General features: G+C 41.1%; 1 protein-coding gene across 3 annotated transcripts in view; it reads left to right on the top strand.

Annotated features, from left to right (window-relative positions):
- Positions 1-24557, top strand: part of mxi1 (max interactor 1, dimerization protein) — a 33054-nt gene extending 8497 nt beyond the window's left edge. For all 3 annotated transcript variants that reach the window (XM_030729585.1, XM_030729603.1, XM_030729593.1), the window contains 3 exons: positions 16608-16722; positions 19051-19249; positions 20345-24557. In XM_030729585.1, the coding sequence (XP_030585445.1) occupies positions 16608-16722; positions 19051-19249; positions 20345-20508 (478 nt within the window). In that variant the 3' untranslated portion in view covers positions 20509-24557. The remainder of the gene's footprint in view (positions 1-16607; positions 16723-19050; positions 19250-20344) is intronic.
- The last annotated feature ends 887 nt before the right edge of the window (positions 24558-25444 follow it).

Here is a 25444-nt window from a genome sequence, read left to right as displayed (position 1 = left end):
GAGTGTTTCTAACATTAGCATTGCTAGTACTGGCAACCTTTTTCTTTGCAGGTTAATGTCAACACACTCATCCAGAATGTGGTTATGCTCTGCTCCATTCGAGTGATTATATGCCAGCTTAGTCTGACATAGCCTATATGCAGCTGAACGTTTTCTGATTCAAAGTGTGGCAGAACTGCGTTGGTTAGCAGGGCTTACTTTCCACCTTGCTCCTTGCTTGTTACTAACAGAGAGTGATGCCATTTCGAAGCTGCATCTCCAGCTAGTGGCAAGTAGCTTAGATCTTTGGACCTTTGTGTTAATTTTTTTAGGCCTATTTTGTTCAGCCAAATACAACAAATATAGGTGTTTTTCTCTTTGCAGTCAGGTGGTTGTGGTCCATTCAGCATTTTGTGGAACAGGTACACGTCCCTCAATTTTCATATGTAGCAGCCATCCGAAATCCAAGTCTTTTATTGGTATGTAGTAGTGGCAACAATTTCAGCCCTATATCTAAATAAGTCTGAAGATTTTTCTACACTCTGCCTGCAGTCAGTGTGGTGTCTGCAGTGTAAGAAGTGGGGTATTTAGTTAGACTTTAGTTTTGATGATTTACCACACTGTCCCCCAAAGAAAGCAAGAGCTGTTTAGAAGCCTTATCAGATTGAGTTCACTGCTCACATAGGGTGCTTGCTGGTGTTTATGCTCTCTGACTTTGCAGACTTCAAGAGTCAAGATCTAAAGGGTTTTCTTTGACACCATAAATAAGAGCGGCTAGACTTGCAGGATTTATGGTAAATAGGGGAAAAAAAGCCCACAAAAAAACCCCCATGCCTTCCATTTCATTATCTCTGAGTGTGTGGGTACAATGAAAGGATGTGGGAGGCTGCATCCATTCAGTGTAATTACATATCACCTCAGCCTGTTTTTCTCGCCATTCTCCCTGGCAGCCTTTTCTGAAAGGATGGGAACATTGGAAGGAGAGCCATCCAGTGATCTAAATATAGACAAGAGTTGATGCCTCATCTTGGTGCTCATATACAAAGCCACACAAGGCCGGCCGGTCGGCTGACTGGCCTCAGCAGATTGCGGCACCCATGCAGAGTTGCATTTTTTTTTTTTTCAGTGTTCCACCCCCACAAATACATTAAAAAAACAGTGCCAACTCAGTTGTTTGTTCCTAAAACACAGTGTGAAGGATGTATTTGTATATTCTTTGGGCTGATCTTGTAGTAAAGCTTGTTTCTATGGCCATCTCTGTCATTCAGAGCAGACTTGTGTAAAGCTTGTAGATGGCAGAACAGAAGGAATCACTGCTAAGTTTGTTGCAGCAGATGGGTGCCTTTTACACACACACACACACACACACACACACACACACACACACACACACACACACACACACACACACACACACAGTCACACTTTTGCTTAGTTTGTATGGAGTAGGAAACTTCTGACGGTGCTGTTTTATTTTTATTAAATGATACAGTCTCTAGAATTCTTCTGCAGAGTATTGAATTATTAGAAAGATAATTTGAATAAGTGCTGAAATAGTATTCCCTATATGATAAAGTTCATTCAGACTGAGTGACCTATCCAATTTGTGGATTTGACAGCATTAGTTTTCCTTCAGTGTGTTTTCAATCCCACCATGTGCGTAACATCCAATGAAACTTCCTATCCTGTTCCTCCTTTTTTTCCCTGGCTCCACTTTGCAGGCTTACTCAGAGAGAGCTGCAACAGCACAGCAGAGCAGGCTGGGAATAGGGTGTCCTGTACTAAGTCCAGATACTGACACCATGTTTTTTTCCTTCACTCTTGCCTTGACACAGTTAGCATGGTGTTGCTTCTTAGTAGATGAATATGAGACTAATTCAGATTTCCATTTGCAAAGAAAGAGAGTAAAAATTGAAATGGTAATCAATCCTTTTAGAGCACACTTAAAGTCAGAATCATTTATAATCCCCCTTTTTGCCAGAAGCTAATCCAATTCCCTTTAAGCACATGCCCCAGTGTAAGTTACATGTATCGGGCATAGTTGTTCATCCAAGTGTGTCAGGCTTATACCACAATCGTGCAACAGAAGCAGCTTTCGTTCCATCTCAGCAGACTTCCAAGTCTTGTAAATTGGAGGCAGCTTCTTTATGGTCCAGCCTGGGTGGGGCTTTTTCCAACACTTATCAACCCTATGTATCTACTGCAGGCAAGATAATTTGCATTGCATGGCTACCATAGTTCTTGATAACCTCTGAGACTCGTGGACTCATTGTGCCAGCAGAGACGCTAAGACGCAGATAAAAGGTAATGAAAGAGGGGGAAAAAAAATAGAAAAAAAACCCCACATTCCGGATACTTACCGTCTGTGGTGGGACCAGACAACGTGGTGGCTCTGCCGCTTTGATCATGTACAGCGTTATTTCACTTCCACATGTCACTGCTAAATTACGCTGCCTTAGTAGGGTTTAACAGTAAAAGACTTGTATGACTGCATGTTGCAGTTCCACTGCTTTGATCTCATAGCCTTATGCTAATTAGCCATTTTCTTTCAAACATGTTGACTATAAATTTCCAGGCTCAGGTTTAGTTGGTGATTCATTGTTGTGTGTTGTGTAAAGGATGTGCGTAACACTAAATAACTGAGGTTTAATAATTAAAGTGGCTCTGAGTTAAATCTGTAGACACTCAAGCAGTTGTGGATTTGTTGTAGCAAGCAACAGCTTGTTTTATTGATTATTAATAAAGCCATCATTGAGAAGGTAGGATGAAAACAAGAACTCTTGCGTATTATCTGAGTTCCTCCTCAGCTGCCACTTTTTAATATAGTTTGTGCCCAGGTGGGAATCATTCAAAAAAGTTTTTATTTGTGCAGCTCCACAGTTTAGTTCCTACCTTTAAAGCCCGCTTTGTTTCCAGAAGAGGCAGGCGGTTACTAGCCACTGTCAACACTGGGAGATCAGTGACAGCCATGTGAAAAAAAAAAAAACACCTTTGCTATTGCTCCTGTGCTGCAAATTTTTATCAGGAGGACACACCAATGTGGAAGGTCTGAGAGCAAACTGTAAACATACTAAATCATATTCATCTGCTCATGTCTGAGCATTCATGGCTAAACACAAATCTGAGGCAGAATGTAAAAGTGGACAGCACACACATCTGCAGCGCAAAGTTACATCATAACTGTGAAATTAGACAATCGCAAGCCATACATCGGTTTTTTTTTTCTTTTCTGTATATGTTCAAACTTTTATTTATTTATTTATTTTTTTTAAGGAAGATATTTCTATTAAGACTGAAACTGAATATCACTAGAAGCGTGTCACATTGTTCAAATGGTGCATAGCTTTATTGTCATTGACTGCCTTCATTCATTTCTGTATTTTTTTAACCAGTGGGCTTTAAACACCGATCTGTTATTGCAGCCTTTGGGTTGGATGTGCAGTCAAACATGAATGAGCCTGGGTTACTCTGGCTGTGCTGATGTTCCTTGAAGAAAGCAACACTGCTTCGCTGGTCCTTTCTTGTTGTTCTGCTCAGCGAGTGCGGCCTGTTCTCAGGCCCTGCTGCGGGGCCTAAAACTGGGACCATTTGTTCTGACCAACGTGACAATTTGTAAGCTTTTCTTGGCTCAGAAAAGCAGCTTAAGGGACTTGATCTTTGGTCTGGTGAGCCCAGCTAGAGCATGTACACGTGCTGAGGCATGTCACCTCCCTTCTCTCCGAAGCCACTCAGTCCTAGTTCTGAATAGTTGAGCTTAGCTTTGGTTTAGCTAATGATGTTATCTCAGTACAAGGAAGTAATTGAGAGGCTGATGGGATGAGTACAGGGATTGGTCAAACACACCTGACTAAGGGAGCCTTAAGAAGCACGCAAGCCTCATCTACACTCTGTGTTTGTAGAGTGAGCATTTCCCCCCTGTCACAGTAAGACATAAGCCTGTACCCGGATGGCAAGCAGCCAAATGGTGGCTTTGGCTACAAGTTTGCTTTATCTATGAGGGGGGGGGTACCCAGCTGCAATGGAGAGGTCATTTTGTCTTTTTAAAAGTTTAGTTGGTTCATAACATGGTGAAAAAAATCTTCATACTTCAACTGTATGTTCATGAATGTGTGTATTATCTTCAGCCCACTATAAGACAAGCTGAGACGAGACGTTTGCATTTTTACTTGTGCCACATTGGTAGCGTAAGTGAATTGTTCTGAGTCAAGTGAAGGGAGACTGGATTAGCCTTTTCTGATTTACATATCAATCTCACTTGCTGCTGGGTTTTTGAGGGTTCTGACAGTAAAGTCTTTTTTGTAGTTTGGCAATCTCGGGAGACCAGTCAGGCACGTCTTTCAGATAAGCACTTACCTTTAACATCAACAAATTCAAGAATCCATATAGGCCTCAAGACTATATTTAACAAATATTTATAGAGATATATGGATCAGATTTCTAGCCTCCCAGTCTGCCAAATTAGTGAAAAGGAAGCAACAAGGGAACAAAGTAAAGTTAAAATATGAAAAAAGTAATAGTGAGCAAACTTTTTTCATCACTGGCATGCTGCTAATGCAAGCTCAACAACTGTTGTAGCTGCTTCTTTCAATAAAAACTTCTTGCTTGAGATAATTGACCAGTTTGAATTAACTTGCCATAATTTTTTGGTATCAAATACTTGGACAGATGTCAAATGACTTGGACATAGCCTATCCTGGCAGTCCTCACTGTCAATCAGCCTCTAAAATCAGACGTCATCATTCATCAGACTCAGTCCCCACACAGATGCTCTGTAGACAGGTGTGAAGAAGCCCCCACACGGGACTGTATGTAGGCACTCGAAGGCTTGCCCATCACCCACGTCTTGTCTTGCTCTTCTGACCCTTGACTCGTCTTATCTAGGTTCGTTCTTGTGCCCCTATCCTGCTAACGTGCATATATACAGTTTTCTGTGGAAGATGGGTGTGACCAAAAGGTATAAAGCTGAGGCACCTTGAGGCGACTGTTGTTTTGACTTGGCGTTATAGAAATAAAACTAAACAGAGTTAAATACAGGTTTAGTCAGCAGGTTTAAACCATCAACAATCCCTTCTCTGGCTCACAGCTTGGTTTAATGTTCAGTGACTTAAATACAAACATTTTCATTATTTGTTTGTAGGTGTTCAGTCTAATTGTACAGGCTGCACTATAATAATCTGCAGAGTGTTCAGTTACTCCCACACAGTGGGACCTGTACCATTAACAACACTGTTGGGATGGTTGATTAGGCCACTTTGGACAAAACGGATGAAGCTGGAGTTAGATACTGTTCCAGGAAGAAATCTTTCTGGTTCTCTTCCTCTTTCCTGGAGCAGCTTGTCATATTATCAGCCTGGTAACTTAGGATAAAAGGAGGTAAACGGGAATGTTAGTTGAAAATGCAAGACAGACTCAATTAGGCTAAATCTGACTATGGTGTCTATTTTTAGTCTCACGGCTGGGGAAAATGGGGGAAACACCACTGCCTTCTGACCAATCACAGAGGTTAATTTTTTGCCAATGAGAGCAGTGAGATGGAGGAGTATAGCAAAAAGTCTCCACCCCTTACTCCGTCAATAGCTGCCTCATGTACTTTCTCATCATCAAACCTCCACTGAAAGTCATTTGACATGCCCATGTTTTAAACTAACATCTAACACCAAGTAGAAATGCGTGCCACCAGCTGGGTTAAGTGACTTAGGATGAATTTAACCTGGGAGAGTGAAACAGTGCACGTGTGCATCTGATGGGAAATGTGTGCATTTTGCGCATTAAAGGTTGATGTACAGCATTTGGATTACACGCCTCTATTGGGTGTATTAAAACACATGAACAACTAAGGGGTTTGTTAGTTGACAGGACACACCCCACCCCCATAGCCAACATCTGGTTGGATGTCCCTAGCGTTACACTAGGCCCGTTTATGGAGAAAAGCCATATTGGAGTTTTAATCCAAAGCTTCTGCCCTCGCCCCTCCACTCACAGAGGGGAAAGTGAGGGTTGCGGATGGGTCAGTGACCTTGTGTGCCATTGTGTGCATTGAAATTCATGAATTGGACAGTAGACAAATGGAAGGAGAGGGGGATTGATCTGTCCTCTATCTGATAGCGTAGATGCTAAAGATGCTTACCACAGTCACCACATTCTCACTTTGAGTCAGTTGTTGATGTCCACTATCAAAGAAAAGCCAAAATGCTCCTCAAAAGGAGAAATGGATGATGTGTGTTTTGTGTAGTGTAGCTGTCCAGTCACGTGATCTGTATGCAAGTGAGATTTGGGTTACTTGCCAAAGACAGACGTATTGGTAACATTTTAGATGGTATGGTCACTCTTTTACAGTGCACCTAAAGGCAGGCCCTGTCCTCCATCTCTTTACCCTCTGCCCCACTAACTACAACCCCCATCCCTCCCTTATTATCCATCTCTGGCTCTGTTTCTGTGACCGTCTTTTTCTTTCACTCCATCTCTTTGTCACTTGCCTTCTTTTTCTCTCTCTCTTCCAACCTTTGTCAGTGGACCAGATTAAAAGGCAGTGTGCACGTGTGAACTAATCCGTGCGTTAGTGATGGGTTTCAGCCCTAGAGTCTCTTGGCCCAGCCACACAAAGAGCGCATCACCCTCTCTCTATTCCAGCACGCTCTGCACGTGTGTGTATTTGTGCGTGAGCACGTGTTTATGTCTGTGGTTGCTGCTCCGAAAAGGGTAAATTGCTGCACAATTTTTTTTTTCATCCCACTTCTCTCAAAGTCACTTGTTTTGTATCCTCTGTTTTCATTTATGTCAGCCTGTCCTCCGTCCCTCCTTTGCCATGTGTCACGAGCGTGGCTGTAGCTGTGGTCTGCTCAAATGCGTTTCATTTTATTTACCAGTTGTGGCCTTTCGATTTGTGGCTGTGGTTCTGCAAGTCTATAGTGATCTTTATTGCCTTTTTCTTTTTTGAACTTCCATTTGCATTTTATTGCCTGCAGTTTCCAGTCTGGTTTTAGCTTCGAATTCATATCCATATATACATTTTTATTATGAGCTTACTACCATTGGAAAAATTGTCTCTCTCTCTTCCACACACTGAATCTCTTTTTTGGGATTGAGGTCAAAACTGCCTGAATGCTCAGAACTTTCACCCCCCCCCCCCCCCCCCCCCCCCCCCCCCCCCCCCCCCCACATGCAGCAATGCATTTTCACACCCTCTGCATTTTTTTTTTTTTTTTGGTTCCCTACCATCGAACCAGAATATTGATCCTCATTTGACATTGTTTGTGTGGAGTCCCAAGATTTCTTAATTATTATTTAACTCCTTAGCTGAGAAAGATCTTGTAGTATGTGGAATTGTGCAGAACATTCTTCCTATTCTTCAGTCCTATTTATCAAATTAAAAAAAAAAAAAATGGCTGTCAGTTTGCACTGTGCAGTAAAAACCTGCGACCAATCAAGCTTGCTTCTAAGTGAGGCTGATGATATTGCAGAAGGAAGTGACTGCATAAGAGACTTTTCTAGTTAGACATATGTCAGCAGACTCAAACTTGTGTTCCTTGTGGCAGGTGTGCTTTTTCTATTCACTGCCTGGTGAAAAAAAAAACACTTCCAGACTTTCCTACCATTAAAACTTGAAGTGACATTGAGTCCTTATCTGCTGTCACTGTCCAAATGGACAAAAGAACTGTCCTAATAACAGCCGGCTTAGCTCAGTTAGTCTTCTGCTCTTCGTAGCCTCATGAGTAAGGCATATTTCTTAATCTTTCAGGGTTACTAGCTGGACACGAAGACACAAAGACACGTGTTTGGATTTTCTAACAATGTGTCTGACATAATCACCATATATGTCAAAGACAATGTGTACGCTGTGATTTTGACTATATTTACAGCTAAAATGATCACCCAGAGAGAAAGTTACAAGCGACAGAATGTCTGTCTTTTTTCTTTCACATAGACAGTGTACAGCCTCCGCCTGGATAACAAACCACAAGAACAACATGGCTCCTTTGCAAACAGCACATTCGCGGGTGTCGCTGCTTGCTTGTTTATGCAACTCTCTGAACAGAGCAGATGAGAACAGAAGAGTGGAGCCTAGTGGAGCCATAATGGGGGGGGAAAGTCTCCAGATTTATTACTTTGTACTATTTTGTAAAACAAAAGTCTTTTGGTCAACGCTCAGATTCAACACACAGTATTTCCTTTTATTTATTTATTTTTTTTAACTGTCCAAATTTAAAACTAAATACTGATCCAGTGAACTAATATTCTGGTTCAGCCATTTATGTCACATGTGCATGCAATGTGTACGTTCAGGATTAACTTTTTTTTTTATGTGTTTGGAAAAAATACGTGCCACATGGATGTCCAAATTTAAGACGAAAACTTGTTGGAAACCGAGTTGGTCACTAAACACAGTTGAATTCCACATAGACTGGCACACGTTTGTGCCCATGGCCAGTTTCTGGGCAGATTACACAGACAGAACACTCCCCTTCCTCCCTCACTCTTTATATCCCTCACCCTTACTATCTCACTCTGACTCTCTACATTCATCCCATCTGTCCATGTTTCATAGAGGAGATGAGGGAAGCATCAGTCTTTCAGAAAAAAAAAGCCTACAGTTGCTGTAGGGCAAAGATTGCTCTAATCTTGTGTGAGCCATGTGCGTGTAGAAATGTGGTGGACAAGCGCACGGATCAGCTGTGGATGAAATATAACTTTCAGCACACAAATGCTTGTGTAGTTGTTTAGATTTGCTTCAGTAACAATCAGCACTAGTTGTTATAATCTCACAGTCATATACAGTACCAGTCAAAAGTTTGGACACTTAGGTGGGACACTTACAGTGGGTACTGTAGCTTTAAACAATTAATGGCACCAGAGCATTGTCCAGTGGCTGTTAATGACATTAAAACATGAATTACATGTCATGTGCTAGCCATGGGCAAATGTTTGAACCATCTGTAAAATCATAAATCAGCACAGGTTTTTCATGAGAAGCAAAACCTTAAATATAACCTTGTCTGCATCTGCATTTCTCATTTCCTTAATTTGCCATTTATAGTTCAGATAATAAACCTGTAATTGGCTAAAGCACATACAGCAGGCTCGAGTTTTGCAGCCAGGCTGGTGCCTCTTTGATTATTGTTCCAGCAGTTAAACTAGTGGCTGGTGGTTTCCCCTATGGGAAATACTAGTATTTAGCAAGGTGCCTTGTTCTGTAGGGTCAAACATCTGACCTTAGCTGCAGCTGCACAGCAGTCATGTGTGTGAGGGAGATGATCCCACCTGAACAAAAAAAAAAAAAATGAGAGAAAGCCTGAGATGGCATAATAGACAGAGAATACTGGAAGAGGCAACTTTAGCAGGAAAAAAAAAAAACAACCCTGCACTTTGTGTTATTCCAGTAAGCCAGCAAACAAAGGTGGTGAACAGCAGAGAGCTGTTATGTTCCCTTTTGTTCTGTGTGTATCTGTTCTGTTTGTATAATATTATAAATGCTCGTGTTGTCTGAGCTACACAGGGTACAGATGTTAATGTGTGTGTTTTTATTTATGTATATAATTTATATGTGTGTGTGTGTGTGTGTGTGTGTGATGGAAGCTACATAAACAAATAATCTGTACCTGCATCGGGCTTTGGCCAAATTATTACTTTTAAGCAGCGCTATTGGCCCAAAATTTCACAGTCCTTGCATTCCTACTTTAAATCTGTTCATTTCATGACGTTACACCAAAAGCATCGTGGGACAAATTTATGGGCTGCCATTTGATTTGAACCCTGCCTCCGTCCATGTATATTACATGTCACTGTCTGCAAACTATGGGCCAGCGTGCCACATGTTCACATGTGGTTTCACTCTGTATGTTCGGGGAGAAGGAGCTTCGCGTGTGATTTGCCATAGCGACTGGGCCAGGAAACTTAAGCAGTAAGCATCTCACATTTGCTATTTTTAACCATTAAGTAATGGATTTGGAATGTTCTGGAGAATAATGTTCAAAGCACAGGAGGAAAAATAAAACATCTGTGGCCACATTTTTTTGGTTGATTTTAATTGCCCTCCCATCCAAATAGATAATTTACTGTTGAGTTGATGTAGTGCTCAGTGGACATGGCTTAGTCTACTTTAAATGAGGCTTTGCATTACAAAATACTGTAATCAGTCCAATAATCTTTGACATTATGTAAATCGCGATTTGCGGCTGCTTTAAATGAGCCTTGACACTGCAGATGGAGTAAGGAAGAGGAAGAACAAAAGAATTCCCTCTAAGTCAAATTTCCCCTTCTCCCTAATAGGGCTGTTTAATGATGTCTTAATTTTTTTTCTTATGTCATATTAAAAGATTTGCCACTGAGACATTCATTGGTGATGTGTAATTAGTGTAATAACTGAGTGAAGGGTCACATCCTGTCCCTCCACATGCACTAGAAGTAGGTCAGATTTGGTGTGCGTCTGTGTGTGTTAAGTGGGTTTGAGAGAGTGGGGGATTTGCAGAAGAGAAGCGCATTGACTGGTATCTGGGCTGGAAATCTGACCCTTCCCTTTAAAAGCATGTACAATAATTATGTCAGACAATGTGGATGGCCCGAGAAGTGATCCATTATTTACGTATTCACAAGTTTAGAATCTAGGGCAGCTGCATTTTTTTTTCTTCATTGCTCACACTTTGAGTAACAGTGTTGGTTCCAGAGGACTTTAAGCAAACAAAAAAAAAAAAAATCATCAGAACCAAAAGTGCTGCTTTTAGATGCCATAAAAATATGGCACAAAATGTCTGTATAACTCTTCACATTCAGGTGTTCTTTTACCGCCTTTTTTTTTTTTTTTTTTTTTTTTAGCAAAAAATAATGAAAATGCATTCATTTTTTTCTGGTTACCACCTTCTGTCTACGACAGGTGTCCACAGCCCTTGAGGGCCTTAATTGTAGATTTGAAATTTTGAGGTTTCATTAAATATCCCTGTGTTTATGGAGAAATTCCTTTGGTTCATGCACAGTTTATTATCTTTAAACCACATGCTGGGATTTCCTTCTGCTGGGAATTTTTTTTAACAAGACGGAGGATTTTTTTTCAAATGAGAATTTTAAAAAGCCACTTGTGCTTTTCTTTCAGACTATATTCATAACATCTTCACACTTCTATCATACATTTTTGAAATATTTTCAAGACACTGCAGCTCTTGATTTCTTCAGGTTGTTCTTGCCATATTAATAATGTGGGAATTACAGATTGAAAATTTTAAGTCAGTGTGTGTGACACTAGTTGATAATTATAAAGCTATTTTATGTTAGAATATGTAGGAAGACATGCATATACTGCAGTGTTTATGCCCTTCAATGGTGTTCCACTTTCTGCACGTGTGTCTGTGCATGGATGATTCAAAAACAAGGGAGGCGAGTGCTGAGCTGCTGTACATAGGATGTGCGTAGGTTCTGTAAGAGTAATGGTGGGCAGCTCTTACATACCAACAGGGAGCACTTCAAAGTGCTTCTTTAAAAAGAACTCTGCTTCAGTCACATTGGAGGCAGTTTGACGCATTTCAACAACAAGCGAAACAGCTAGAGGCATATAGGGAGAGCAGTGCAGAATTTTAAAGTATAAATTCTCATCTGTTACTAATCATGATTTGATTCATAAACTGCTTCTCATTGTTGCAAATGTAATTACACGCTGTACTCTAATCACACTTGAAGTGTTGTTCGGCCTTACAAATGAAGCAGAGCTCTGTGTTAAACTAAACTGAAGCAAGTAAAAAGGGCCGAAAGTTGTGCGATTTTATGATAAAAAAGATAATGTGTGCACACAAAGTTGGGTTTAGAGAGGAGGGTGGATATGAAGGATAGGTGTGGTGTGGTGACCCAGAGCTAGCTGGTTGCTCACTCACACGTCAAAGCCAAAAGGCAGAGTTCCTGCATGCCTGCCTACTCACCTGGGGCCCTTCAGAAACACAGACCACAGGAGCATGACAAACATACATGCATATATAAATGGTAAATGGGCTGGTTCTTATATGCGGACACGGACAAAATTGTTGGTACCCTTCTGTTAAAGAAAGAAAAAAGCTCAAATATCACTGAAATAACTTGAAATTGACAGAAGAAATAATAAATAAAAAAACCAAACTAATGAAACTGGCTTGGACAAAAATGATGGCACCTTTAACTTAATATCTTCTTGCATAACCTTTTGAGGCAATCACTGCAATCAAGTGATTTCTATAACTGCCAATGAGACTTCTGCATCTGTTAGCCACACTTGAGACTTCATTGTACTGGAGATAAATGAAAACAAGCCGAGCGTGCCCATTAGTTGGTGAGAACTAAAAGCTCCTGTAACCCTCTTTTATAAATACTGTGAATATTTACTTTGTAAAGTCCTATGAACTCGTGGGAAATCAGCAGCAGCAGCAGCCCCTTTTAGATGTGTTTTGTTTCTTTGTATAGCCAGTAACATTATAAATCAATCTGTGTTAAGGCTAGAGTCCACAGAAGCTCACTACTGAGGAGAGTGTGGGATTTCAAAAGCGGCTGTTTGCAAAAGTAAACCCACAAGATATAAAAAAAAAAAAAAAAGTTAAACATGCTCTTATACCCCCGCTACTGAACAGAACTAGGCTGTTTTTGCTTGTTATCACTGAGTGATTGGATATCCTTGCTCTGCGTGACAGTTTGGAGCACAGGTCCTGGTAGGCATGTGTTATGTAATCCGCCACAGATGGAGAGCTCCTCATTCAACCTACAGATTGCCGTGCCATTCATTAAAGTGCTGGAAGAGTGAAGAATGATATTCTTAACTGGTTTTAGTCTACTTTAGGAATATTTGTCACTTTGTGAATCATTTCCAAATGTCTCCTGTCACACAGTGGATGGTGTTAGTCATTATTTATCTGTGATTTTGTTTGTTGAATGAGGTGATTATTTTTTTGTTTCATTGAATTTAGTAATATCTCAGCTTGATTAAGCCATGTAACAAAAAGGAGCAGATTTTTGTTGCTCAGTCACTCTTCTGTACAGATATGGAAGCCCTGACTTCATCTTCATCTCATCTTAACAATTTAAAATCTTCACATTTAAGATTCTTAATCTTAATGCTGTTATTTTAAAGCACACAGTTTGTTTTTTATTGTCATACATTTTGCCTGGAAAAAAAAAAAAACTGACTTCCACAAGCGAGCTATTTAACCCCCGCTGAAAGTGATTCCACATCAGTCACATTACCAGCTCCCTACTGAATCAGCCTATGATCCTGTGATGTCATAGCCTTTAACCAAATGTACTTAACCAGTCCTTAGCATTAGCAGCAGAGGACATGAAGTTATGGGGCTGCACAGTAAATCCATAGCTGTTTATGTAACTGGCAGCAGCCTTTTCTAAGAACTCTGGAAACAGAAGGCTCTGTTTCAGGTTACACGGCTACAACAGGGCGGAGGTGATTCTGCCTGCAGCGAGCAGGTATTTATGGTCACAAGCCTGCACTCATATTGTAAGCCGTAAATGGCTTATGCTCTTTGGCTGCTGGTCTACATGATAAACAAGCCTTTTTTAGGGATTAGAGACCTGCTCTGTTGGACATCAGCAGTACACAACAGTAGCCAGGAACTTATGACCTTTAGCCCCTAAGTGAGGCAGTTATGCTTCATCCAGATTGACACAGTGATGCAAGGGTCTGTCTGTGTGGGTCAAACCACGTGAGCCTTCTTCCAGACCCGCTTCCGCAACAGGACTGCCATTGTGATCAGGAATGGAAATAAATTGATGACACTGGCATTCAGAGGCCATTTAACTCTGAATTGGACACCCTGAGCAGAGACCGCAGCATACGCGTATCTGCTGACTGCTGTTGGAGATAGTGTTGGTGCTGTTGGCGACTAACATGATGAACCTCTCTGACATTGTCTTTGCCTGCCTGCGCCTTTGAGGACATAATGCACAATGATTTCTAATATACTTCCCTGTTGAGAATAACACGTCCAGTTTGGCTTCCTGTTACCAGGCTGTTCAATGTGACAGTCAAAAGTTACTCAATAATAACCCTTCTCAGTTTTGGCTTTCACAGTTACACGCTGCTCCTCAGACGCTCCTTGTTAGGCTATTTGGTCTTCTTGGCCATTTATAGTTATCAGAGTGCTACACAGTAGAGCATGTCATACACTCAGAGATAAGAACAAATGCCACACAGGCATTTCACATGCCTGCCTATCAATAAGAGGCACAGAGAGGCTTTTGAATACTGCAAACTATTAGTTCTTGTTGCTATAAGAAGACATCATACATTATCAAAGGTGGCTGTGAAAAAGGCAGTGCCAGGAAAACAAAGCGCTGAAAGAGGTGACAAACTCTTTCTCATCATCATCATCTGTGTTTGGTTGTTATTTATGGTTTTATACTGGTTCAGAAAAAAAAAAAGTGTTGATTCAGCAGCCAGGCCAGTGACACCTCATACTGCATTAATAAGAGTGGTTTAAGTGCTGAGAAGCACAAGGTCAGACGTAGCCAGTGATAGAAATGTGGTGATACTGCATGGTCAGGAGACCAGTTATTTTTTTTTTTCTTTTTTTGTATATATTTGTCATGTCAGTGGGTCAGGGTGAAGGGGAGTGGGGCGGTGGAAGGAGGACAGGAGTGGTTTTAAGTGGGGGCTTATCTGGGGTTGTCTGCTGAGATATATTGGTTTTATCTCAATGGGACTGGAGGAGAAGACTGTGGTCTCCAATGTCTGGAGTTTGTTAACTAAATGCCTAACAGGCCAGACAGACCCACACATCAGCACTGTGGCCTGCTCTGCCCTCGCTGCTTCTTTACCAGACAGCTGATGGCCATCTGTGGAAAAATGTTTGCTTGTATTTACATCTAGGAAAAAAGGAGTGATTGAGATGTCCTTACAGGTGAATGAGAGATAGGGTTTTAAAATGAGACCTGTGTACATGCATGAGATTGATGTAACATGAATTAATATTTGTGCCAGCTCTTCAGCTACAGCTCCACGATAAATAATATAGTGGCATATCAGCAAAGCTGAAAACATACTGTATGCGCAGCCAACTTCATTTCAAAATGGTCACATTGCAAACATGGCCTGTTACACTTAATGGATCTCCACAAAATCCAGTAATAATCCTGATGATAGCATTGAACAAAATACACAAAACTGTAATCGCTTTCAGAAATATTCTGCAGCGTTGCGCCCTTTGTTGACTTCTCCCAGGTGCAGCTGTGTGTATCGCTTCAGGCTGCTCTGAACGAATAGCACGTGAATAAGTGACAGCTGATATCCGTGTATGTGCAGACGAGGGTTTGAGATGAGACACACAGATATACATTACACAGATAAAGAGAAAAGGTGGGCTCTGCTATGTCCCGTGAATAGAATTGATTAAACAGACAGATGTCCTGATAGTCATCATGCAAACTCAGAGAATAAAAGGCCGTGTGTGTTGTGACTTCCTAACTTTTAGTCATACGGCCTGAATCAAGGCTCCTCCTAGTTCCCTCCCTAGACATGCAATGTTTGTTGATGCACTCATGCAAACATTACTTGTGTAATGGCTGTAATGGCTTGCTCTTATGTTCTTATCAGCACCATCCATGCTGACCCCCACACCCACACAAATACACATATGCACACAGACAGATATACTCTGAGCGGCACTCACATGTTCAAGAGTCTTAAAGCAGCAGAGCAGAGCAGAGAGCTGTCTAGCCCATCTTTGCAACTTGGTGCAATGAAGTCCTGCTCTGGTCCCCTGGGTTTGTCTCTTGTGAGCTTCCCACGAGATCATTCCTAAGTCTGGGTCGTTCCACTAAGTCTACTTCTTCTTAATGTCTCTCCACCTTTCCCTCCAGGCCAGCTGAAAGACAGCCCCTACTAATGGAGCACTGATTGTGTTATAGCCACAATTATCTCTTTTTACCTCTCAACTCAGGTCCATTAGCAGGATAGATAGTACCTGGGGCTTGTCTTTAGTCACAGAATAAGGTACTGTCAGGATGATGGAGTACATGAGCTGAGTAATGTCCAGGAAATGCCATTATACCACCATCAACCCTTTTCCACGCCAGGTGAAACTTTTTTGTAATGTAGGCTAGACAAGTATCTGCAGCTGGATGCATAAAATACCTGCAGAGGATAAGACATCTCCTTGTTGACCTTGATTAACTTGATTAACAATACTTGAGCCAAATCTGTAGCTGGTAGAGTCTCATAAGAATCTGGTGAGTTTTATGAGGCCTACATCCCAAAGACAACAGAATACTGCTTGCTACTGAACGGAAGGTGTTACAGGAACAGGTCCATTTTTAGTTGCTCTTAATTTAGAATAATTGAAATAGCCTGGCTTCTGTCTTGTCTTGCCAGTGAGAAAATACAGACAGCATAACATAAAGGGAAGAGAAATGCTGTATTTTATTTTTTAGGGTGCACTGATCCTCAAAGAGGCATTAGACCTTTGATTCAAGGTTGCAGTGGACTACATATTAGACGCTTCGTTTAACCCCCGCCCCTGATCTGCATGAACTTGCCTGAGGCTGGTGAACAAGACAAACAACTACCAGAATGTATTTCATGTTTTACTGTCCACACCGTCGCCCTGCTCTATTGTTCATTTTTATTGATTTAATTATTCTTTTTTTTCCCCTCTTTGTTTCTCTTTTCTTTGTAGACGAGCTCACCTGCGGCTGTGTCTGGAGCGGTTGAAGGCCCTCATACCCCTGGGACCTGACTGCAGCCGCCACACTACCTTGGGTCTGCTCAACAAAGCCAAAGCACACATAAAGGTACATATGATTACCCAGTTCTTGGCTAAAGCTGGTCCTGGTAAGATTGTTTTTTAATATGTAACACAGAGAAACTGCAATATTTAAGCCAGAAAAAAAGGACATGAAGATGGTATTGGAAATAAAACATAAATAAAAAAATCATAATGACATGAAATACATTTGCAGCAAATTTCAGCTGATGATTCTCTCTCTGATAATCCAGTTTTGAGGCTGGTATAAAACACTGCTCGGGGGTGCATAACCTTGTTATTAGTGTGATCCCCCCCCCCCCCCCCCCCCCAAAAAAAAAAGACAGAGAAGAAAAGGTGCAAATTACCAAAGATTCACAAGTTCATACTTCAAGATTGGGTTCAAAATATCTGAAGAGGAGACTTTTCAAAGGTCAGTCCACCAGTGCTCATACAGAGCCAGTCCTGTTGGTGTCTTCTGAGAACCAGCCCACATTTAGACAGATTTCTGAATGGGATGTTGCAAAATGTTACGTAGCAAAAGATTTCAATGAAAATCACCTCACTAAGGTCAGTGGCTCAAATTGTGGGCTCAGCAACTTGATGTTGCCCTGGGATCGACATCAGGTTTCTTTTGGCGTAAACACACGGAACCGGTTCTAGATTGGCCACCGTCACCAGCAGCGCATCAGTGGAAAAAAGGTATTTGAAGCAGGTGCCAGCAAGGACCTTTTTCCAGTTGAAGATATGCTAAAAATGAACCATGAAACCCACTGCTATTCTCTGAACCATATTTTCTTCAAGCATTGGTACAGAAAGAGGTCTGCATGCTTGAAGAAAGCTATGATCTCAGAAGATGACAGAATACTTAACTGACTTAAATCCTGTTAAGAACTTGCAGGCTGTTCTCAAAAAAAAAAAAAAAAAGATTACAGTTGTAGAAGACAATAGACCTTTTTGAACAGCATTTGGGAGACTGTTCCTAAGCAAAGTTAATCATGAACAAATGAAGATGCTGACAGACCTCGTGGATATGAGCCTTATGACAGTCACTGTAAAGAAGGGTGGTTAGATTGGTCACTCAATATTTTGAAAGGTTGAAATGTTATTTTGTGTTCATTTGTCACATATAACTCTAAAAACTAAAAAGAAGCAAAAAAAAGAATAAAGAGGATAAAGACTCAAAAACAAACCTCATGTTTCCCTTCAATTGTAAAATGAATCCAGTGGAATACAATTTGCCTACTATTTGTGCATGCAGTGTAAGACTTCTTATCCACTTTAAAAGCAGGCATGTGACCGCCTGAGACTGAGCAGTCTGTAAGGGGAAAGCCTGGCATAGAGTGCATTCACGTAGCAGAGAGGGGGAAGTATAAAGCCGATATTGTTGTTGAGGTGGGCCCCCACCCGCTCCGGCGCTCTGCACGTCTGCTGTTGCTGTCAACTTGAGTCTCTCCATCGCTTATTGATGGCCTATTGTTTTGGTCTGTCGCTGGGAGTCACACTCATTAATGTTGGCAACCATGACATAAGGCTGCAAGGTTACATCATAACGTGGTTGTATCAGGCCCTGCCACGGCCTTTATTTATATCATAATGGTGCAAGGCGTAAACAAGTCGACACGGTGTAAACAAGACAGGTGAGGAAAATCGTTTAGGGGTATCATGGCCGACAGGAGAAAAATCCGAGGGGACAAACTTGTTTATTGGCTGAATGCTAAAGAGATTCTGGGGCATTGTTCATGTGTTTGTAGTTTCACACTCTTTACATCGGCTCGATGGCTATGAATTCTCTGGACAATTACCTTTTCTGTTCTCACATGGGCTCAATGTGACACCACAGAGTTTGCGGGGAGCTGGCGGAGTAAAGTCCATTCTGTGTCTGTTTCAGATGATTTGCATTCTCACACGTATATCTTTGAAACGTTCAGGGGCTGAACATATGTAAAATAGGCTTGTGCTTCTTTGCAGTCTTGCTTGCAACCTCTGAATCTCTGTAGTGCCTTACTATTCATTTGTCTAACCTTTTTTCTCATTATTTTTTATCAGGCCTTCCTCTCACTTACACACTTACCCTCCTATGCATTCTCCAGGGTATGTAGGCCTTGAAAAGCATTGAATTGATCTCCAACATAATACGGCTTCAGAACATATTAACAAGTGTTGAGTTTCTTTTACAAAGCAACTGAATGTCTTTCCCCTTTCCTGCCACAGACAGTAAAGTTTTTCATAACTGATGGCCTTATTGTATTGATAATGAATATAACTTTATAGACATTGTGTGGTGCTAAAACATCTTTTGTGTAGACTACTAATGCTCTGTTTATAGGTTTTGGTAGCCACGGTTAACCTTTCCCCTTCTCTTTCACCTGACCAGAAACTTGAAGAGGTGGACAGGAAGAGCCAGTACCAGCTGGAGTCTCTGGAGCGTGAGCAGAGGCACCTCCAGCGTCAGCTGGAGTTGCTGAGGGGAGGCGGTGGTGCAGCAGCCCAGAGCAGCCCGGGGGAGGGAGAGAGGATACGCATGGACAGCGTGGGCTCCACTCTCTGCTCCGACCGCTCTGATTCTGACCAAGGTAAGGAAGGTCGCAGGCAGGATTTTTAATATTAGCAACTACATGACCATCAAAAGAGGTTTTTACACATGGACTTGATGTAAAAACATCAGGAGAATCACATCAGGACTTTTTCCAGTTGTTTCTTACATGTAACAGCAGGAAATGGCTCACTTTAGACACATTCACACAGCCTGCTCTGGGTTAGGCGAAGGCGCTTGGATAAAAATGTGCAACACACATGACGCCCATTTGTTAGCGATAATTTCACAAGGCTGTTAGCTGCGCCACTCACATGTGAGCACAGTCTGACATCACAGGGACTTTACATTAGGGGGCCAGTAGGTTAAAAACCAGCTAATGTCCAGTCTAAGGGCGTTGGACTTTTCTCACATGCACCACTGTCAGGTCTGCAGAGCATGTGTGAAAACGGCTAGAACCTCCAGCTGCTGTCGGACTAATTTTACAGCACTGAGGTTGGACCAGTCAGATATCCTCCTGCATGTCAAAGTGCTGAGGAAGGAGATCAACACAAATACATAAACAGAGGTTTAAAAAGCAAGAGTTTCCTGAACTAATGCACATCTATTTTTTGTGATACTGTCAAGTGTGAGGTACATGTTTGCTTCCTGTTGCAAGACAAAAGTGTTGTCACAAAAAAATGACTCTGATCTAACAAGCATTAGTTTATGTCATGTCAGCTTGGTCGACAGATGGTTGACTCGACCAGTGAAAATGAAATTGACTGTAATCTCCACTCTTTCATATACAGTATTTTTGTTTTCATTGATTGCTGCACTACAAGCAGGGCAATACAAACTGTGTTGCTTTATATAAGATACTATATAACTGTACAATATGGCATGTTGCTGTATAATTAATGCTTGTCTATAATATATTGTAGCTTTAAAAAATCACAATCAACACTGTGTGATCCAAAGGATACACGATTGCAGCAAACAAAGTAAAATCAGAAAAGATTTCTGAAATACACAGAAATGCAATATACTGCACAGAAAATTTTTCCTTAATAATCTAAGTAAAAAGATTTATGCAAGGGGAAAAATGTTAAATTGAACTTTTCGTCTCCTCTTTCATCATCTCTCCATCCTGCAGAGGAGATTGAGGTGGATGTGGAAAGCACGGAGTTCTCCCATGGAGAGCTGGACAGTGTGAGCACAGCCAGCACCAGCGACCTGGATGACCACAGCAGTCTGCAGAGCATGGCCAGTGACGAGGGCTACTCCTCCTGCAGCGTCAAACTTGCCTTCTCCTCCTAGAGCCCCGTGCCACCAACGCGACCACCACCTCCCTGCCAAACTCGCTCGCCCTCCCATCTGTTTATCCATCCAGCCATGCCTATGAAACACACACAGCCAGTCAGCTCTGACAACTGGCACGCCCCCAGCTAATGGTGTTCCCCCTTTGCTCCTAGCCTTTTAGTTTCTGCCCCTCCCCTCCGCTTCACACTGCTGAACCCATTTTTGGAGGCGCTCCAGTGATGACTCTTCCTTGCCTCAGAATTTTTTGAACTGCGTCGACCAACACTGACACCAGGGTCCCACACACAGACTGCCAATTGGTTCAGATCTTATTTTAAAAGGAACGGCAGAGACATAGACATCATCTCGATGTTTGAACCGACAACAAAAAAAAAAAGATTAAAAATCTTTTTCTTTTTTTTTTAATTTCCTTGAGCCAGTAAATCTCACAATTTGTTTAAAAAATACACAACCCCAAATTTGATGCAAAACGCTCTTTAATTATATAATATTAAAATAATTTGGTGTCTGTTTGGTTCCGTCTAATGTGGGTGTTTGTTTATATCTTATTATTCTGGTGTTGGGCATGGCTAAATCTGGACTTTAATGAACACTGTGGGTGAACTTTGCCATATCTACACAGCTCATCCCACCAGCCCTAAATTTCTTCCTTGTCTGATCAAGGTGGGTTTGTTGTTTGTTTTTTTCCCATTACCTGTGCTCGACACCACAAAAAGCTCTGACACTTGAATTGGTGCTATTGTGAAACAAACCAACCAACCAACCAACGGGGAAGCAGATCAGATCTACCACTAAGCTTTTAAAGCGAACAAAGCGTGTCTGCCGTGATTGTTTCCGACCACACACGGAGGAAAACAAGCCACAAAAATGGAGGGGAAAAAAGAAAACATTCCTGACGAATGTGGGTGCTCAGTGCATTTTCAGAGAGTGGAAATTGTAACTTTGTATGTGTGTGTGTGTGTGTGTGTGTGTGTTTTGTTTTGGTTTCTTTCCCCTTGAAAAGCAGCTAACTACAAGCTATCCTGCACTTACCTACTATAGAGCTGTCCATAGAAATGGCACAAACCAAGAAGGAAGAAACACACACAAAAACAGCAACAAGAAAAAAAAAAAAAATCCAAACAATAAACTTTGGAATAGATGTCCATCTTCTTTCCAGCAGTAACAAGCAATAACTCTTGTATTTTTTTTTTTTGGTCAGTTTGAACACCTTTCTGTTAGTTTTTTTTTTTTTTTTAAATCAGTTCTCCCTCAAGACTCGTGTGTGACCGTCCAAAAAAGTAAATTCCTTTCTTTTTTTTTGTACATACAAATACCCTAATAAATAAAACTTTAAAAAATTAGTTAAAAAAAAAGTAGAGCTTACAGATAGAACTACTGCATCTGTTGCTGTTTGACCTGTGTTTATTGTGCATTTTAAATTGAATTTTTGGGAAGATTTTTATCCGCCGATGAACGCATCATTAATTTGCTGATGGAAACATTCAAAAGTTACCCATTCTGTTCTCCACCCCCCACCCCTGAGGATGGAAAAGGAATGTTATGCTTAATAGAAACAATAGAACAACTTTCCATCCATTTGCAAACAGCGATCCAAAAAGGACTTTTTTTGGAAAAGTGGACTTTGTTTGGCCATGTTTTATTTATTATACACTTTTATTCTCAGTGTGTTGCTTGTGAATGGTGGTTTAAAAAAAAAAAGTCCCATATGGCATTCCACTGGTGGGCAGGTGATATGTGGGGGGAAAGTTTGAAGCGTTGGAAAAAGAAAATGGGTTGTATGATGTCAATGTAATCCATCCCAACAACACTGGCATTAAGAATTGCACTTGAGCTGCAGTTCATTTTATTTTTCTTTACCACTGTCATGTTGAGCTGCCAACCATTATTTTGTGTGTGTGAAAGGAAAAACAAAAAACAGAATATGAATATTTATTCTGCAATCCCTCAAAGAACACAAGCAATGGGGGAAAAAGTTAACTTATTTTTTTTTTTTTGTCTTATTTTACTCCTCTTTTTTGATGCTTATTCCTCACTCCTTATTTTAAAAAAATGTATATTTTATGGACTATTGTTAAGGGGTTTTTTTTTTTGTTTGTTTGTTTTTGTTTTTTGCGGGGTGGGTGGGAAAGGGGTTAAAAAAAAAATGTAGCCATTTCTGTTTTCATTTTTTGATCATTTATTCAATGGACACTTGAAATGTAATTGGCCCCTAAGCTGCTCCTAGTGCTGAGCCTCGCCTGTTTAGAGTCACCAGCCTTGTCCAGGGCTGACTCCCCAACCACACACCACGCCTGTGAGGATCCTTACAGACCTAAAACAGGATGAGTTGAACTTTCATTCCCAGCCTGCTGTCACAAGGTGAAATGCTCTCCATCTTGTTTTTAGGGGTCTGTGCTGAGGGGAGCTAATTCTGCACAAGACTCACCCATAGCCAAGACTTTACTGGCAATTATTGAGCCGGCTGCTAAACAAAAAAAGGGGGCTAAAACTCCACTTTCCTCCATTAGGGGGATTGTAGTCTCTATTAGACTTGTTTTAGTTGACAAAATGTGTCTTACATTTACAAGGCCTCCGGGTGAAGATTTAAAGAGATAAAACACAAAAGAACAAAACCTCTGATGGACATCATTACGGTGTAGAGTTCGACATGTAGGCTCTTTGTGAGCTCTTTTGAGGTTGTTGGACTTGGCACTAAATCAGAAAGTCACCACTTTTGGTGCTCAGAAATAAAAAAAAAAAATGCCAAAACCACCTCAGAACACCTCAGTGTCCTCTCTCTCTTTATCGCTTTCTCTCTGTGTGGGGGGGCAGTTTACATTTATTCTGCCCCTTTTTAAGTTAATACCTTCATATTATCTTTGTTTCTGTTTTCTTCTTCTTATGTTGTTTTTATGAAACCGCACTGCTGACAGGAAAAAGGTCTCAGTGTTTTTACGACAAATGAATTTCGCTCCTTGTTCAGACCTCGCTCAGTTCTTTGTAGCGTTTTAACCCGCTCACACAGTCCAAATTGTTGCGTTTTACTGCGCTGGGATAAATTGAGTGTTTAGTCTCTTCATCACAAGATGTGTGTGTGTGTGTGTGTGTGTGAGAGAGAGAGAGAGAGAGAAAGCTCCCTGTGGCACTCATATTGTCTCATGCGGTAAAATGCTCTGATCCAGGATGATTCCAGGGTGGGTTAAAACAAAAACTAAAACAACTGATTTTAGTGAGGCCAGGTCTGTCCTCTCTCATGTGAGTCTGCTCTGTGTGTGAGTGTGTGTGTGTGTGTGCGCGCGTGCGTGCGTGCAAGCATGGGTATATGTATGTGTGCGTGATCTCCATGTTCCTAATAAAGCTGAGCTTTAGAAAGGCACCTGGTCCATGACTAGCCTGCACAGATGTCAGTGGGCTGTTTGCCACCTGCTACTCAGTAAATATCACACTTCTGAAGGCTGTTTGTCATAAAAAGACAAGCCTCTCCAGTGTAAGATGTAAAAACAAAAGGTTTTCAGTCCAGTGCAGAATAGTCCTGGATCAGTTGATTGGGAGGTCTGACAAAACATTTCTGGCCTTGCTGCAAATTCATTAGCATATCCTCATCAAAAAGCTGTATTTTTACCTCTGTGTTTAAGGTTTCAGTGGTGGTTAAGGTAGAGCTTGGCCAGAAGTGCGCCAGCCGGGTGAAGTGGAAGTTGCAGTATCCTTTGTAAAACCCCACTCCACTCTGGTGTCAGTCTCTCAGGGGGTTGATTTGAGCAAACGGGTCCAGGAAGTCAAGTTCGCCCAACCAAACAAGCAGTCCCGAGTGCAGTAGGGCATCCCTCCTGTTGTTCTGAACCTGTGGCCATCCTTTGTAAAACATGCACTCTGATGATGATTCTAGCTGTGTAAGTTGATGATGCAATACTTAAAATAAAAACACAAAGATTTTCAAACCTGAAGGACTGAACCGAGCTGTTAATACCATGAAATGTATCACTGCTGAATGTACTGTAAAGCAATGGCTCACACTAAGTTAAATAAATGTCACTGCAAACCATCATATATTCAAAAATACCTCAAGCTCTTTTATATATCAGTCACCTGTTAGTCACGTGACCGAATGTGCACAAAAACACGACAAACCAATTTCTTTCCATAATTGATGCATCGTCTTCATAATGCAAGAACCTCTCTTGAAAGTGGTTAAGAACCTAGAGGTCCTTGAGGTCTGGACCCCTTTAGTGGGTGGCAAGATGAATCACAGGAGTCAGAAGATTATAGCAGCTCATAAAAGAGAAAATATCTTTCACTTTTATTTATTTTAAATTTCTCTAATTTGTCTTTTTCATGCCTATAAATATTAATCCAACATCATAAGAAGCAATAATAACTCTACTTGAGCTGTTTATAGCTGACAGGCAAACAGGAACCCTTTGAGAAAAGGTCGCAGTTTGTCTATAGTTTAATGAGTCAGAAGCTGAAACTGACACAGCTCACTCATCTGCTTTGAGACCCACTGAACCCCCCTGAGCACGTCTGTTCAGCTGAACTCGATTATGTTGTCTCATAGTTATCCAAATTTCTAGCATGCTATTTCACTCTTAATTTTACCATCCCCAAAAAAAGCTCATAAAGCACACACATGCATTATCACACGAGCCACATCAGTCTTTGTGGATAGACTTTTGTGTTGACTGATTTTGTAGTTTTTTGTTTTTTTAATGTGAAGATAAAATGAGATTGATTAGAAACTGTGACGTGAAAGTTGAATTTTTATCCAAATTTAAGACCTTTTTTTTTTTTTTTTTAACAATAACAGAAAGTAATCTAAATCTAGTTCAGCCATGCTGCTCTGCTCACCTCTTTTAGGTGCCATATTTTTCTAAATTGTCTACACAGCAGTGTACATGTATTGTAAATCTGTGACATGATGGCCATGTGTTCATAGGACTCTTGCAAGGAGAAC

This window comes from Archocentrus centrarchus, chromosome 1 (assembly GCF_007364275.1).
Source record: "Archocentrus centrarchus isolate MPI-CPG fArcCen1 chromosome 1, fArcCen1, whole genome shotgun sequence".
NCBI lineage: Eukaryota > Metazoa > Chordata > Actinopteri > Cichliformes > Cichlidae > Archocentrus > Archocentrus centrarchus.
Note: the sequence above shows the minus strand (reverse complement) of the source record. Positions and strands in the feature narration are given on the sequence as shown.